A 15146-nucleotide genomic window follows, 5' to 3' on the forward strand; every position below is an offset into this window, starting at 1 on the left:
GGGAAATTCTGGCATTTGAAGTCCATACATCTTAGACTTGCTGAGTTTTGAGAAACAGTAAGCAAGTGTTGTTTCCAATTCGGATCTGAGCCAAGTGCCGAAGCCGATGAACACCAGACACCACGTGCAGGTTTTGTTTCCTGTTACAGGTAGTCATCCAACTTAACAACCATTTCACTTAGCGACTGTTCCAACGTTACAACGGCACTGAAAAATGTTGACTTATGACCATTTTTCAGACTTACAACCGTTGCAGCGCTCCCCACAGTCACCTGATTTACCAGATGCTTGACTGCTTATTCGCATTTAGGGCAGTTGCAGTGTCTCCAGGTCACTCCTTTTGCAACCTTCTGACAAGCCCACTCAATGGGGGGGGGGGGGGGGTGGAGCCAGATTCACTTAACAACCATGTGACTAAATTTAACAACTGCAGTGATTCACTTAACAACTGGGTCAAGAAAAGTCATCGAACGAGGGCCAAAAATTTCTCACTTAGCAACATAAATTTGGGGCTCACTTGTGGCCGTAAGTCAAGGACTGACTTAACTGTAGAGAACTTTTCTCCGTTTTATTTTCAAAACAACCCTATGAGGTAGGCTGGAAGAAGAACAACCCCAAATAGCTACATTATTTCATGTTCATCGCTGCCTCTAAGGGCTCAGGGCCAAGTTAACTACCTCCGGACAGCCAGTTCTGATTTCCAGGGGTATTCATTTCAAAAGGAACCTATTCCTTCCTTGTGGGGTCCCGGGACTGGGACTCGGCCCAGAGGTTGGGGGAATCCCTGTGTTAAGACTACTGCGCCCCTTATCCGCTGCCGCTGCCTTGACGGCGTTCGAAGGACGCCAACTTGGTGACTAACTCGTGCTAACGCATGCGCGAATATCAACGGTGCGTTTTTCCCCCTTCTCGCCCTCTGATTGGATAGCAGCGACATTCAAACGGCCCAATTGAAAGCGACGGATTCGAAGGGCAGAGTCAGCAATCCTGCGGGGCGGGGAGGAGGAAGGTATTGTGGTTCGCCTATTGGCCTCGGGTCCTTCTTACGCCAGGCGTCAATCAATCGACCTCCAAAATGAAGGCGAAACTAAGGCTCCTCCCCCTTCCCTCTCCCATTTGTCCCGGCCCCGCCTCTTCATTGGGAGATTCGGTCAGCCCTGGCCCGCCTCCTTGAAGATTCGAACGCCTTTTCTGAAAGAGTGGATTGGCTCTCTCAAGCGAGGGGCGGGGCTCGGAAAGTGTGGCGGGAGGATCGAATGTAGCGGACAGGAAGGAGGAAGGGGCTCGTCCGTGGACCCGCCGCTACCTCCCCCCCCCCGCCCCTCGTGAGAATCCGATTTGGAATTTCCGAGCATTGTGGCGTCACCGCCAGGAATCCCTGCCATTGTGACGTCACGGAGAAGCACTGAATTGCTGTCGTCGTCGTCGGCAACTGCTGCCCCCCCGCAACTTTCTGCAAGCTGTGGAGTATTTGCGGGAATGGTAGCTGATTCCTGGCCGACGTCTGTATTCCGCATCCTTGGCCAGCTTGAGGTCTGAATTAGGATCGCTCCCGTAAAAAATCCGCTTTGGTGCTCAGGCATACCAAGACAGACGTTTGGCTGCTGTGTCGGCATTTTGCTACCCAGGTATGAACAAATTAATTGCATCGATTAATTAATTGCACGTAACTGTTTCTTCTGGGAATCTCTAGGAAACAGTTCCTTGAATTCCCCTCGGGTTTTTTTTCTGTTTTTGTTTTTTTTAATTATAAGAATACAATACTGTGCAGCCGTTCTGGCTTTACAATTGTTATATAATTTCACCATTCACATAACCCTGGCAATATCCCCATGGTCACGTGATCAAAATTCAGACACTTGGCAATTGGCTTACATTTATGACGGTTGCGGTATCCCGTGTGATCGTCCTTTGTGACCTTCTGACAAAGTCTGGGGAGGCCAGATTTGCTTTACAATTGTTTTATTCACGACTGCACTGATTTGCTTAACAACCATGGCAAGGAAGGTGGTAAAATGGGCCAAAACTCATTTAACAACTGTCTTACTTAGCAGTGCGAATTCTGGGCTCAATTGTCATAAGTCAAGGACAATCTGTACTCCTGAATCTCAAATGACTGGTCAGGAATTGTCAAGAGGTAATATTTTTGTTATTTTCTTTGCCAGGCGCTATGCGGCGTTCTCCATCATCTGGCACCAGTTCCAGAAGAATCCCTTCGACCCCTCCTTCCCGCCGCCACCAATCTGGAGGATCGCCACGCGGGAGGCAAACCTCTCCCCGTCGTCCTGGACTGAGGCAACCCCCACAACAAGCAGCAGGTAAGAAATATGGATCATTGACTGGAACAAAAAGTCTAGTGAAAAAGAAGAATGAATGGAATAGAATAGAATAGAATAGAATAGAATAGAACAGATAAGAACAGAATAGAAATTCTTTATTGGCCAAGTGTGATTAGACACACAAGGAATTTGTCTTGGTGCAAATGCTCTCAGTGTACATAAAAGAAAAGATACATTCATCAAGAGTCAAGAATCATCAGGTACAACACAATAATAGTCATAGGGTACAATAAGCAATCAAGTCATACTACGAAACAGTCAATATAAATTGTAAGGATACAAGCGACAAAGTTACAGTCATACAGTCTCAAGTGGGAGGGGATGGGTGATAAGGAGTGATGAGAAGATTAACAGTAATAGTAGTGCAGACTTTGTAAATAGTTGGACAGTGTTGAGGGAATTATTTGTTTAGCAGAGTGATGGCGTTCGTGGGGAAAAACTGTTCTTTTGTCTAGTTTTTCTGGTGTTCAGTGCTCTATAGCATTGTTTTGAGGGAAGGAGTTGATACAGTTTATGTCCAGGATGTGAGGGGGTCTGTAAATATTTTCCCAGTCCTCTTTTTGACTCGAGCATTATACAGGCCCTCGATAGAAGGCAGGTTGGTAGTAATTGTTTTTTCTACAGTCTTAATTATTCTCTGGAGTCTGTGTCTGGGATGACAATGATTGCAGTGTTCCAATATCTCGGGGGCTGCCACAAAGAAAAGGGAGTCAAGCTATTCTCCAAAGCACCTGAAGGCAGGAGAAGAAGCAATGGGTGGAAACTAATCAAGGAGAGAAGCAACCTAGAATTAAGGAGAAATTTCCTTAATTCGACTTGCCTCTAGAAGTTGTGGGTGCTCTAAGAGTAGAAGTTTTTAAAAAGAAACTGGACAACCATTTGTCTGAAATGATATAGGGCAGTGGTAGCTAACCTTTTGGGGCTCCTGTGCCAAAAATTGCACGTGCACCAGCATGCATGCACTCACGTGCCAGCACCCAGAATGCAATGCTCCCCCCTCATGCCCCCTGTGCATGTGTGCGCACACACACCCTTACCTGCATTGCTCCTCACAGCTGATTTTACAGCTGGTTTGAGGCCTTTTTCAGCCTCCCAGAGGCTTGGAAAAAGCCTCTGCAAGGCTTTTCAGGACAAATTATAGGCCCGTTTCGTCAGGAAGTGACAAAACAGGCCTATAATTCGGCATGAAAAGCCTTGCAGAGGCTTTTTCCAAGCCTCTGGGAGGCCGAAAAAGGCCTCAAACCAACAACAACAGCAGCAACAACAACAAAAAATAGAAAGAAAGAGACTTTTTCAGGTGTGGGGCAGTCTGGGCAAATTACCCCCCTTCAAAGCTTTGGAGAGGTTGACTTGCAGGAAGCCCTCAATTTATGAACAGTGATATATACAGGTAGTCCTTATGGCCCCAACGGAGCCCAACATTTCTGTTGTTAAGCGAGGCAGTTGTTCAAGTGACTATGGCTCCATTTTGTGACCCTTTTTTTTGCCATAATTGTTAAGTAAATCGCTGCAGTTGTCAAGTTAGTAACCTGGTTTGTAAATGAATCTCGCTTCCCCATTGCCTTTGTCAGGAATTTGCAAAAGGGGAATCACATGACCCAGGGATACGGCAACAGTCATAAATATGAGTCAGTGGCCCAGCATCTGAATTTCGATCACATGATGGTGGGGATGCTGCAAGAGTTGTCAGTCTGAAAAACGGCCGCAAGTCCTGTCATACCCCTGTTGGAGTCTGACTCCGAGGGAGAGGAAGAACAGCTGACAGGAAGTGGAAGTGTGGCTCTGGAGGTTGTGGAGGAAACTGGGGAAGGGCACAGGTCAGCTGGTCAGTCAGAGGAAGACCCAGGCCCATCCCCTCTCCATCCTAGGGCATGCAGGGAGGAGAGGATAAGGAAGAAATGTGAATGGCGTGGTCTATGGGGGAGGAAAGGGCCTTGATCAGAGGCTCTTTCTTTCATGGGCTGCAGCTGTGAGGACTGCTTAAAAGGACGGACATGCGTATGGGCTAGTGCTGGAAACAAAGCGTGAGAATATTTCTAGTCTGTTCGTTCTTATCCAAGTTTGGCGTCCTTCCCAGTGTGTATTCCGATATCTGTGGACGTCTTCAAGCCCTTATCTTGCCTGGTTTCCTCAATTGCTTCAGTATGGTTTGTGTTGTTTTTGTCTATTTATAATTTATAGGTATTTTTAGTTTGAATGGCATGTCCTCCTTTTTGCAACTGTTTGTGGGGGAGTTTTTTGTCTCCAGTCAAGGATATTTGGAGCTTTAAAGCCAAGCTGAAGGAATTAAAGGGGCTTCACCTGTTTTTGTGCCTGTGTTTATTTTGTATCCCACCCTGGTCCTCACAAGTCCCTTTTTTTCGTTGCCGTTGAAGTGAATCTGGCTTTCTCATTGATTTTCCTTGCCAAAAAGTTGTAAAAAGGGAATCACATGACCTTTTGGGAGACAATAACGGTTGTAAGTGTGAACCAGTTACCAAGCATCTGAATTTTGATCACACGATCGGAATGATCTGCCACAAAGGTTATAAGTGTGAAATATGGTCACGAGTCCCTTTTTTTCAGGGCTGTTTTAACTTTGAACGGTCACTAAATGAACTATTGTAAGGCGAGGACTACCTGTACTGCCTGGAGATTATGATGGCATAGGGCAGGGGTTGGCAACTTTAAGCATTCAAAGAGCCACAAAGGTTGTAACTGGAAGGCCCCCCACTTCAATTCTGGAGGTGACCGGAAGTCTGTCCCCCCCCCATAGAGTCTCTTCCTAGCACGGCATTCTTTTTCCTCTATCTGTCTAACCAAAAGCCCTATCTATTGTGGAGCCAACTAGTGATAGGGAGCCGCAGCAGAGAGATGAAAGAGCCACATGCGGCTCCAGAGCCATGGGTTGCTGACCCCTGGCATAGGGGAAGCTGATCCATATAAATATCTGGCAATTTTGGGCTGCTGTTCTCAATCTTGGTGACTTTAAAATGCATGGACTTCAAATTCCCAGAATTCCAAGCCCTCAAAGTTGGGAACTACTGAACTGAAACCTCTTTTCCTCTTGGGGGTCATCCTCCCTTTGTTAACCCCCTCCCCCCTTTTATGTCCTATCCAGCAGGTCCTCGGAGAAGGAGATACAGGCCTGGCCAGCGAGCCTTGCAGGAGATCAGAAAGTATCAAAAAAATACTGATCTACTTATTGCCAAGCTGCCCTTTGCTCGTGTGGTAAGTTGATTGTCCACCCTGATTTATTTTGTTTTGTTTTCCTTCAACCATGGCCTACTTAGATGCCGCGGTGTCCAAAATGAAACTATTACTTATTGAAGACTTTCTTTTTTTTTTTTGCACTGGTGATGTTACCTGCAAAACGTCTGCAAGAAAACCACCAAGCTCAGAGATCCCCAAGGACCTTTCATAAAATTGTTATGCATTTCGTGATTCTCTGTAAGATACCCAAATGCTCCTTTAACATCGCCACCCCTGTAAAAATTCTAAAGGATCCAGAGCCCACCCATGTGGTACAGATTGTCCGATTCGCTATTGTTGGGGGCAAGATGCTGACTCTGTAAACCAGGGGTCGCCAACCTTTTGGACCTCAGGGACCACCAAACTCATAATTTTAAATCCCGCGGACCAGAGACCCTGGGAAAATCCCCCAAAAAAGTCTGCAGGAAAATTCCCCACCCCGTTTTCCTACCAATCAATCATTCTTTATTTGGGATCGCAGGATACTGTCTCCAGCTCCATTCTCGGGGGGAGAGAGAAAGAGACACTTTTGGCTTCATCCAAGGAAAGCAGCAGAAGTCTTTCTTTCTCTCCCCCAAACTCCACCAGAAATGAGTCTTTGCTGGTGCAGCCTCTTGGAGCAGGATGCCTTGCAGAGTCCCAAAGACTCATTTCTGGCGGAGTTTGGAGGGGAGAAAGAAAGACTTTTGCTGCTTTCCTTGCATGCAGCCAAAAGCAGAAGAAAGAAGTGCAAAGCAGCAGCCCGGTGGCCAGGCCAGGCGTGTGGGGCAAATTCCCCCCTCTCCGTCCTTTCCCCCCTTTCTCTCTCTCTCTCTCTCTCTCTCTCTCTCTCTCACACACACACACACACACACACACCTGAATTTTGATTATGTGACCATGGGATGCCGCAATGGTTGTAAATGTGAAAATGGTCATAAGTTACTTCTTACAGTACCTTTGTAACTTGAATGGTTACTAAATGAACTGTTGTAAGTCGAGGACTACCTGCATTTTGATTTAAAACCCACACAAGTGCCAAAGACATCCCAGCAGATGGCAGCACCTACCGACTTTGGCTGATGAAGAAAAAAATAAAATAGATTCAGATCATGTTATTATTTATATGGGAATTCCTAAACGTGCAAAACTATGGTGAAAAATTAAAAAGAAAACAAAAAAAAGAAAACCAGAGAAAGGCAATGGCTAACCATTTCCTTCTGCCAGGAATCAAGCTCAACACAGTCTCCCGTTGGCTGGAGAGGATGGAATTTGCAGTTCCATTTATGAAGGGTCTTGTGATCCCTTTTTCCAACCTTGTGACAGGCAAAGTTCATAGGGGAGCTCAGATTCACTTAACAACCATGTCACTACTTTAACAACTGCAGTGTGTCAACTAAAAAAATAAAAATACTTCTTTGGTCTTTTTAGTTGCCAGTAGAAAGGGAATGGGGGAAAGCAGTGCATTCCTGGAATGCTTCAGATAGTTGCTAGGCAGCCCAAAGCTTCTGGCACGCAAGATTATTACTGGAGAGCATGAGTGATGACACTTGGCTGTGGATGTTATGATTTAAATGGGGGTGGATTTGTTGGAGACCTGACACGGTGATTGTCAAGCCCGAAATTGACATAAGTATAGCCATTTCAGCTAGTTTTAGTATATATTCTTTTTCTTACTTTCTCTGCGGCAGTCATGGAGGGAAGGGTTTCGGGCTTGCCACATTCCTAAGGTGGGGAAGAGTGGAGATAAAAGAGAGTTGTTTTGGGAAACGAGCTGTTCTGTGCTTAGGCCCCTTGAGATGGAGATTTACGACATCAAGCAACGTTGAATTACTTCTATTGGAGAATGTGACTTTGTGGGGGGTGGGGGTGGGGTTGTTTCTAACTTCTAATATTGTGGGGGTAATTCCGGGTTGTGTCAGATCCGGAATTAACATGGACTTTGCCAATTTGATGCTTTCCTAAATAAAAGAAATCTTTTCTGAAAGACGGACTTTGTTTTTTTCTTTTTAAATGAATTTCGTCACTTGGAAACCTGACCGTGATTCGCTTAACCAACGTGGCAAGAAAAGCCGTAAAACGGGGGCAAAAACCCACTTCACAAATCTCTCACTTCGCAAATTACTCAGCAATGTAAATTTGTGGTCATAAGTTAAGGACCACCTGTATTTGCCGGGCGGGGAGGGAGGAGAATAAGTTCTCAGCGGACTACAGGATTTAACAGAGCTACTCATCGCATCCTGGAACGAAAGAAACTCTCTTGTCATCTCTTCTGTGTCTTTCGTACCCCCTCCACAGGTACGGGAGATCTGCCTGGAATTTACGCGAGGGGTTGACATGATGTGGCAGTCTATGGCACTGCTTGCCTTGCAGGAGGTAAGAGCTTGGGCAGGGCTGAGTGGGAGAACAGGGTTGATCTCAAGGACAGGAACGGGCGACATCCCCCCGCCGTTCCCCCCGTTCTTATTCTTTTCCCTGTGAGGTTCTGTGAGAAAGGCCTTGAGACAGAAGGAGAAGAAGCTGCAGAGTAGAACAACGGTCATGCCAAATGTCTCAGAAGGGCCCTCTCTAGTTTCTTGGACTGTTAAGGGTAAAGGAGGGAGGGGGGAAATGTGCTTTTGGACAGGCAAGATTGATATCACCCCTTCAAAGCATTCTAGACTGGAAGCAGCAATTTTGAGCGCTAACACTAGCTTTAATATCAATTACAGTAACCAGAATCTTGCAAGTTGAAAAGTACTTTTCTTTGCCTCCTTGTCTTTACTTTCTGAGACATTGGCCAAGTCCCCATTGCTTCTTTGGGCTAAGCTGCCTCCTGTTCTGTGCTGTGCTGTGCTGTGCTGTGCTATTCTAATTCCCATTCATGCCACACAACGCTACACCTCCACTCCACTTTCTTCAATCTTGTCTATTTATTAGATATTTATCTAATATAAACCCTCATTCTGTCCTCTCATTTATCCTCAACAACTCTTTCTTTCTTTCTTTCTTTCTTTCTTTCTTTCTTTCTTTCTTTCTTTCTTTCTTTCTTTCTTTCTTTCTTTCTTTCTTTCTTTCTTTCCTTCCTTCCTTCCTTCCTTCCTTCCTTCCTTCCCTCCCTCCCTCCCTCCCTCCCTCCCTCCCTCCTTCCCTCCTCTCTCCCTCCCTCCCCTCTCACCCCTCTTTCTTCCTTCCTTCCTTCCTTCCTTCCTTCTTTCCCTCCTTCCTTCCTCCCTCCCTCCCTCCCTCCCTTCCTCCCCTCTCACCCCTCTTTCTCCTTCCTTCCTTCCTTCCTTCCTTCCTTCCTTCCTTCCTTCCTTCCTTCCTTCCTTCCTTCCTTCCTTCCTTCCTTCCTTCCTTCCTTCCTTCCTTCCTTCCTTCCTTCCTTCCTTCCCTCCCTCCCTCCCCCTCTCTCTTCCACTTCTCCCCCTTTCCCCAAACCCTTCTGCCTAAACTCCTCCCTCTAGATCTATGTCATATTCTGAACCATTTGATCACAAACCACCTCACACTGGCCATTCTCTGCCCAGGACAATTTGGGTGCCAAGAGCTTTGCGTGTCCCCACCTGTTATTTTGGAGGAACATCATAGGACCACAGGGGTAGGAAGTGGATTGGTAATGGAGGCAGCAAACGTCAAGCTAGGAGACTTTCCTGCCAGCTTGAGAGAGGCCACAAAGTGTAGCCTGACAGGAGGTGGGGAAAACGCTCCCAAATTAACCCTGTATGTGTTCCCTCTCTCTCTTCCTCTCTTTCTCTGTCTCTCTAACCGGAACAATCTGGAATTGAACACACTCAAAACCGTAGAAATGGTGGTAGACTTTAGAAGAAACCCTCCCATACTACCACCTCTTACAATACTAGACAACACAGTATCAACAGTAGAGACCTTCAAATTTCTAGGTTCTATTATATCACATGACCTAAAATGGACACCCAACATCAAAAACGTCATTAAAAAAAAGCACAACCAAGAATGTTCTTTCTGCGCCAACTCAGAAAGCTCAAACCGCCCAAGGAGCTGCTGATTTAGTTCTACAGAGGAATTATTGAGTCTATCATCTGCACCTCTATAACTGGTTTGGTTCTGCAACCCAACAGGACAGACACAGACTTCAGAGGATAATTAGGACTGCAGAAAAAACAGTTACTACCCACCTGCCTTTAATCGAGGACCTGTATACTGCATGAGTCAAAAAGAGGGCTGTGAAAATATTTATAGACTCCTCACATCCCGGACATAAATTGTTTCAACTCCTACCCTCAAAATGACGCTATAGAGCACTGCACACCAGAACAACCAGACACAAGGACAGTTTTTCCCCAAATGTCATCACTCTGCTAAACAAATAATCCCCTCAACACTGTGCAACTATTTACAAAGTCTGCACTACTATTACTATTAATCTTCTCATCACTCCTTATCACCCATCCCCTCCCACTTGTGACTGTATGACTGTAACCTTGTTGCTTGTATCCTTACAATTTATATTGACTGTTTCCTGGTATGATTTGATTGCTTATTGTACCCTGTGACTATCATTAAGTGTTGTACCTTATGATTCTTGACTCTTGACGAATGTATCTTTTCTTTTATGTACACTGAGAGTATTTGCACCAAGACAAATTCCTTGTGTGTCCAACCACACTTGGCCAATAAAAGAATTCTAATTCTTTACGTCCCTCTGTCTCTTGTGTTTCTCCCTCCCAAGGCAGCTGAAGCCTTTCTGGTGTATCTCCTGGAAGACGCCTACCTCTGCACCATCCATGCCAAACGGGTCACCCTCCATCCCAGGGATATCCAATTGGCTCGCCGGATCCGTGGCCTTGATCAGGGTTTGGGTTAGTTCCCTTTCTTGAGCTGTCCTAGCTGAAGAGGTAACATTTGGGGGCACCAAAATTGCAGGGGAGTACCCTGTGACTGCTTTGGGGGAGGAGACAACCAAATTTACACACACACACACACACCCCTCCTCAAAATTCCATGGAGTGGGAGTCTCAGCCTGGCCCCTTTGTCTTGCTGGAATTTCCAAAGAGTTTCATTTGTTGATCTCTTCTTCCCTCTTCCCACTTCCCTGCTCGGAAGGTGAGCAGAGATGAATCCAAAGACCAGAGGAGAAATGAATGGCCTGATTGCCAGGAAGGGGAAGAGCCATCCAGCCACCCATGTTTAAAGTGCAACCGCCGTCTCTGCCTTGGAACGGAGCCTCGTGCCAACGACGGGGACTGAAAAGTTGCTTCCCATTTTAAGAGTTGGCCTTGTATTTTTGCACTTCCAACATTTTAAAATAAAATCTTTTACCTTAAATTGTTCTTCGGCATCCTACTCACTGGGTCACCCTGTCCCTTCTTCAGCCCATGGCCTGATGCTCGTCAGACCCCTTCCGGGAACGCCCGATTCCCATGATTCCCTGCTGGTTGAGAATGATGGGCTTGAGCATATTTACCACATTTTTCCATTTCGTTGTACACATTTGATTTTATTTGCTTTACTTACTCTATCCACCCTTTCTAAATGAAAGAATCTAATCCAGCAACTTCCATCGTACCCAAACCAGCAGCTGAAGGGAAACACATCTGAATTAATTTCTATTTTTTGTGATTCACGCCAGGGGTGTCAAACTTGTGCCCTGATTCATCACGCGCTGGCTGTGCCCACCCCCGCCCCAGTTTAGCGAAGGACGAAAAAAAGTTGTGACACGTCACATGACAGCAACATGTCGTTGAGAGTTTGACACCCCTGATTCACACATAACCACCTTGCTTCGTTTCCATTTCCACAATATCGCTGTCAGTTGCAAACACATGTCAGTGCCCAAGTGTCTTTCTTCAGTTCCTCCCTGCAGTTAAAATGGTTCCCAGTTCTGCTTTTTACTGATAGTTCTCCACTTTATGGCCATAATGGAGCCTGCCCATTACCATCATAAACTGTGACAGTCATAAACCAGGCCATTGTGCGACTGATGCAATTTTACGTTTGTTTTTTTTGCAGAAGTCCTTGAGCGACTCACGATACTTGTTCAGTGGATTCATGGCTGTTAAGCAAACCCATTGCTTGCTGATGTGTGTGTGTGTGTGGCGAAAACTGGGAATACCAGTTTGCAGTTAAAAAAAATATTCTAAATTGTGGTCATGTGACCGCAGGGTGCTGCAAAGAGCTGTAAGTGGGCTGGTTGCCAAGTGTCCAAAATGCAATCACGTGATCGGGTGTGTATGTGGAGACTTGGCTGTTGGAACTTTGGAAGCAGGTCATAAGTACCTTTTGGGGTATTGTAACTTCAAATGGTTGCTATGCAACCAGTCATACTTTGAGGACTACCTGTAGTTGCTCCTTGTCACATCTCCATTATTTCTATCAAGAACTGAACAATCCTTGACTTTATTTATGGCTGCCCTTTTTCTCTATTAGCTTTCCTCCATTTAGGGCAAACAGTTCTAAAATATTTTCCTTCATCCCTTCCCTCTGCAAAAGTCGCCATATGCTCCCTTATTGTATAAATGCTATTGGTTTTTGTCCAACTCCCTCAAAGGCTAACATTATTTTTCCTGGATTTTGCTGCTTTATACCCTTATTGTAACACCACTGATCTGTTACCATCTCCAGAGTTTAATGTATAACTCTTAATTCCCCTGATGTCTGGTTTCAACTTGCTTAATTTGATGATACCATTATTTTTTCAGAATCTTATCTGGTCTTATCTGGCGTCATTACAAAATCTCTCTTGTGCATTGTGGTTGCGTGTATGGAGAAGAGCTTGAAAGAGATTTTTTGGGAAATATTAGTGTAGTAAATGTGCCTTAATAGTTCATGCAAAAACTCTCTTGGTTAACCTAAGTAGCACCAGAAGATCAATACCTCTGGAATCCTAAAGGTGTTTTTTTCAGGAGGCAACTGGTCTTTCTTGGTTTTTCTTTTGAAGATGTTTCGCTTCTCATCCAAGAAGCTTCTTCAGCTCTGACAGGATAATGGGGAGTGGAAGGATGAACATTTAAAAAAATGTATCACAAATACCAGTGACTGGTGCTAATGGTTGATACTGGTTGCTGCCAGTGTCCTAGGTATCAACCAAGTATCGTCTTAAAATATACGATGTTCCGAGTAGCACAGGGTTTTTTGTAGTTCTGCTGGTGTTATTGTGGGAAGCTACAAATCTTGCTGTGTTTTGTAAAAATTCTTGGACATGGTATCAAGTGCGTGGATGACAATGGGTATCACTGTTACATGTTTTACCCATAAACGTGTAGTTTTAATCGCCAGGTCGTGACATTTCATGATTTTTTTTCCAGTTCTTTTTCTTCAATTCTGGCATCTAGTACAGCAATATCAATGAATTGTATGCTTTGGCCCTCAACAACTGTAATATCTGGCGTGTTGTGCTCCAAATGGTAATCTGTCTGTATTTGAAAGTGCCACAAGATCTTCACCGTCTCATTTCTGACAACATGATTATGAGTATTATGAGTATTATGATTATTATGATTATTATTCACAAAAAACAACAACAGTGTACACAACGAACGAGATAACTGCTGGGTTTCGTATCACAAATCACTAGTCGAACACTTCTCAAGTGTTTAGGACTGTGTGATGTATCGGTGGATTATGCGAGCAGATCCCAGTAAGGTAGCCTTCTGCAGCTGACCAATGGTGATTTTGTCAGCACCAATTGTTTTTAAGTGCTTGCCTAGGTCTTTAGGCACAGCACCCAGTGTGCCGAGTACCACTGGAACCACCTGCACTGGTTTATGCCAGAGTCTCTGCAGTTTGATTCTCAAGTCCTGATATCTGGTGATTTTTTCAAGTTTGTTTCTCGTCGATTCTGCTGTCACCAGGTATGGCAATGTCGACGATCCACACTTTTTTCTTCTCCACAATCGTGATATCCAGGATGTTGTGTTCCAAAACTTTGTCAGTCTGTATTCGGAAGTCCCACAGTAGTTTGGCATGATGATGATGATTATTGTTGTTATTGTTATTATTATAATCAATCATTCATTCATTCAATTGATCAGTCCAGCCTTCCTTTTCCCAGTAAATTGTTTAGGGAGATGACCATCACCTGCCAAGAAAGGCTCAGGAAGGACAGTGTTAAACAGAGATGTCAAGAAGGACCTTGTACACCTACCCCTCACCATCCCAGTGTGGAGAATTTCCACAAAACAATAAATTACTGTGAAAATACTGTGTCACTTCTGATAAGCTACAAGGCGAAATCCTGGAATTACATCCATCAGCGTCAAAACCCGCAAACAAATAAAATAGAAAACCAAGTGGGATGAAATGGAAAAGTTGACAAGTCACTCAGCTGATAGGTCTTAGCTCTTCTACAGGTAGTCCTTGATTTATAACCATTCACTTAGTGTCTGCTCGAAGTTAAAGTGGCACTGGAAAAAAGTGCTTTTATGACTGTTTTTACATTTACGATGGTTGCAGCATCCCAGTAGTCATGTGATCAAAGTTGAGAGACTTGGCAACAAGCTCATATTTATGTGATCTGAACAAGCAAAGTCAATGCAGAAGCCAGATTCACTTAACAGCTATGTTCCTAACAGCAGTGATTCATTTAACAACGGGCAAGAAAGCTCGCAGAGCGGGGCAAAACTCACTTAACAAACATTTCACTTAGCAATGGAAATGTTGGGCCTCAACTGTAGTCATCACTCTTTTTAAAAAAAATTAAGTTGGACTTAAGCACAGTACATAAAATCCTATGTTACAACGTCTTACCAGTTAATGAATATTTCAGCTTTAACCACAACAACACAAGAGCACGCAACAGATACAAACTAAATGTAAACCATTCCAAACTCGATTGCAGGAAGTATGATTTCAGCAACAGAGTGGTCAATGTCTGGAACTCACTACCTGATTCTGTTGTCACCTGCTCAAACCCCCACTCCTTTACTTTCAAACTAACCTCTATTGACCTCACCCCATTCCTGAGAGGTCTGTAAGGGGCGTGCATAAGCGCACAATCATGCCTACCGTCCCTGTCCTATTGTCCCCAATTATTAGTTCCTAGTTCTTACATTTAAACTTATGTTCTTGTTTCTATTATATTGTAAGCTTTTGACAAAATAAAATAAAAATAAATAACTCAAGGACTACCTATAGACAAGAGATGTCTTCCTTGCCACTAGATGATGCTAAATTCACTTTACAACCAGGTTGTTAACAATTGCAGTGATTCACTTAACAATATCTGTTTATTTTCCAGAAGTCTCTGGAGATTCTCAATCATGGTTGTCCCAAATGTCTCCCCCCCCCCCCCCCAAAAAGGCAGCTGGAGTTTGTTTTTTCCTTGAAGATGTTTCTTGGATGTATTACCTTTTGCCTACTGTCAGGTCCCGATGCCTAATGATGTGTTTAATCTTAATAAGCCTTGGATTTCAATGGGGAGGCCCGTTCATTGCACAGCGCCTGGGGGGGACAGAGATATCTTGAAAAAAGAAGGAAGCGAAAAAGAACACCCAATCTTCTTTTATGATGACACGGACCTTATCCTTTGGAGGTTCCGCAAAGCATTTTCTCTTTGGTTTGACAAGAAGACTTCAAGGTCCCTTCCATCTCTGTTATTCTTTCTTATCGGCCAAGTCAAGGGGAAAAGAGAGGTTCTCA

At 44.5% G+C, this 15146-nt stretch overlaps 1 protein-coding gene across 3 annotated transcripts; it reads left to right on the top strand.

The window, feature by feature from the left end:
* The first annotated feature begins 1049 nt into the window (after window positions 1–1049).
* CENPA (centromere protein A) lies at window positions 1050–13811 on the top strand. 3 transcript variants are annotated; one of them, XM_087953340.1, is made up of 6 exons: window positions 1050–1628; window positions 2166–2318; window positions 5440–5549; window positions 7848–7925; window positions 10240–10369; window positions 11672–11732. In XM_087953340.1, exons 2-6 carry the CDS (start codon window positions 2171–2173, stop codon window positions 11689–11691), a joined length of 486 nt encoding a protein of 161 aa, XP_087809466.1. In that variant the 5' UTR covers window positions 1050–1628; window positions 2166–2170; the 3' UTR covers window positions 11692–11732. The 3 variants fall into 3 exon arrangements, with proteins under 3 accessions (XP_087809466.1, XP_087809465.1, XP_087809467.1); XM_087953339.1 differs by lacking the exon at window positions 11672–11732 and adding an exon at window positions 13561–13811 and having other exon boundaries at window positions 1052–1628; XM_087953341.1 differs by lacking the exon at window positions 11672–11732 and having other exon boundaries at window positions 1060–1628; window positions 10240–10835.
* The last annotated feature ends 1335 nt before the right edge of the window (window positions 13812–15146 follow it).

The sequence above is a fragment of the Notechis scutatus genome, chromosome 2, assembly GCF_049901735.1.
Source record: "Notechis scutatus isolate UNSWTSFEM ecotype Mainland chromosome 2, rNotScu1.2, whole genome shotgun sequence".
Lineage (NCBI taxonomy): Eukaryota > Metazoa > Chordata > Lepidosauria > Squamata > Elapidae > Notechis > Notechis scutatus.

Bases quoted from the DNA above. Each gene is read 5' to 3' on its own strand.
- CENPA (XM_087953340.1), top strand. From the start codon at position 2,171: ATGCGGCGTTCTCCATCATCTGGCACCAGTTCCAGAAGAATCCCTTCG. The intron at 5,550-7,847 runs GTAAGTTGATTG...CCCCCTCCACAG, and splicing joins AGCTGCCCTTTGCTCGTGTG to GTACGGGAGATCTGCCTGGA. The intron at 7,926-10,239 runs GTAAGAGCTTGG...CTCCCTCCCAAG, and splicing joins CACTGCTTGCCTTGCAGGAG to GCAGCTGAAGCCTTTCTGGT.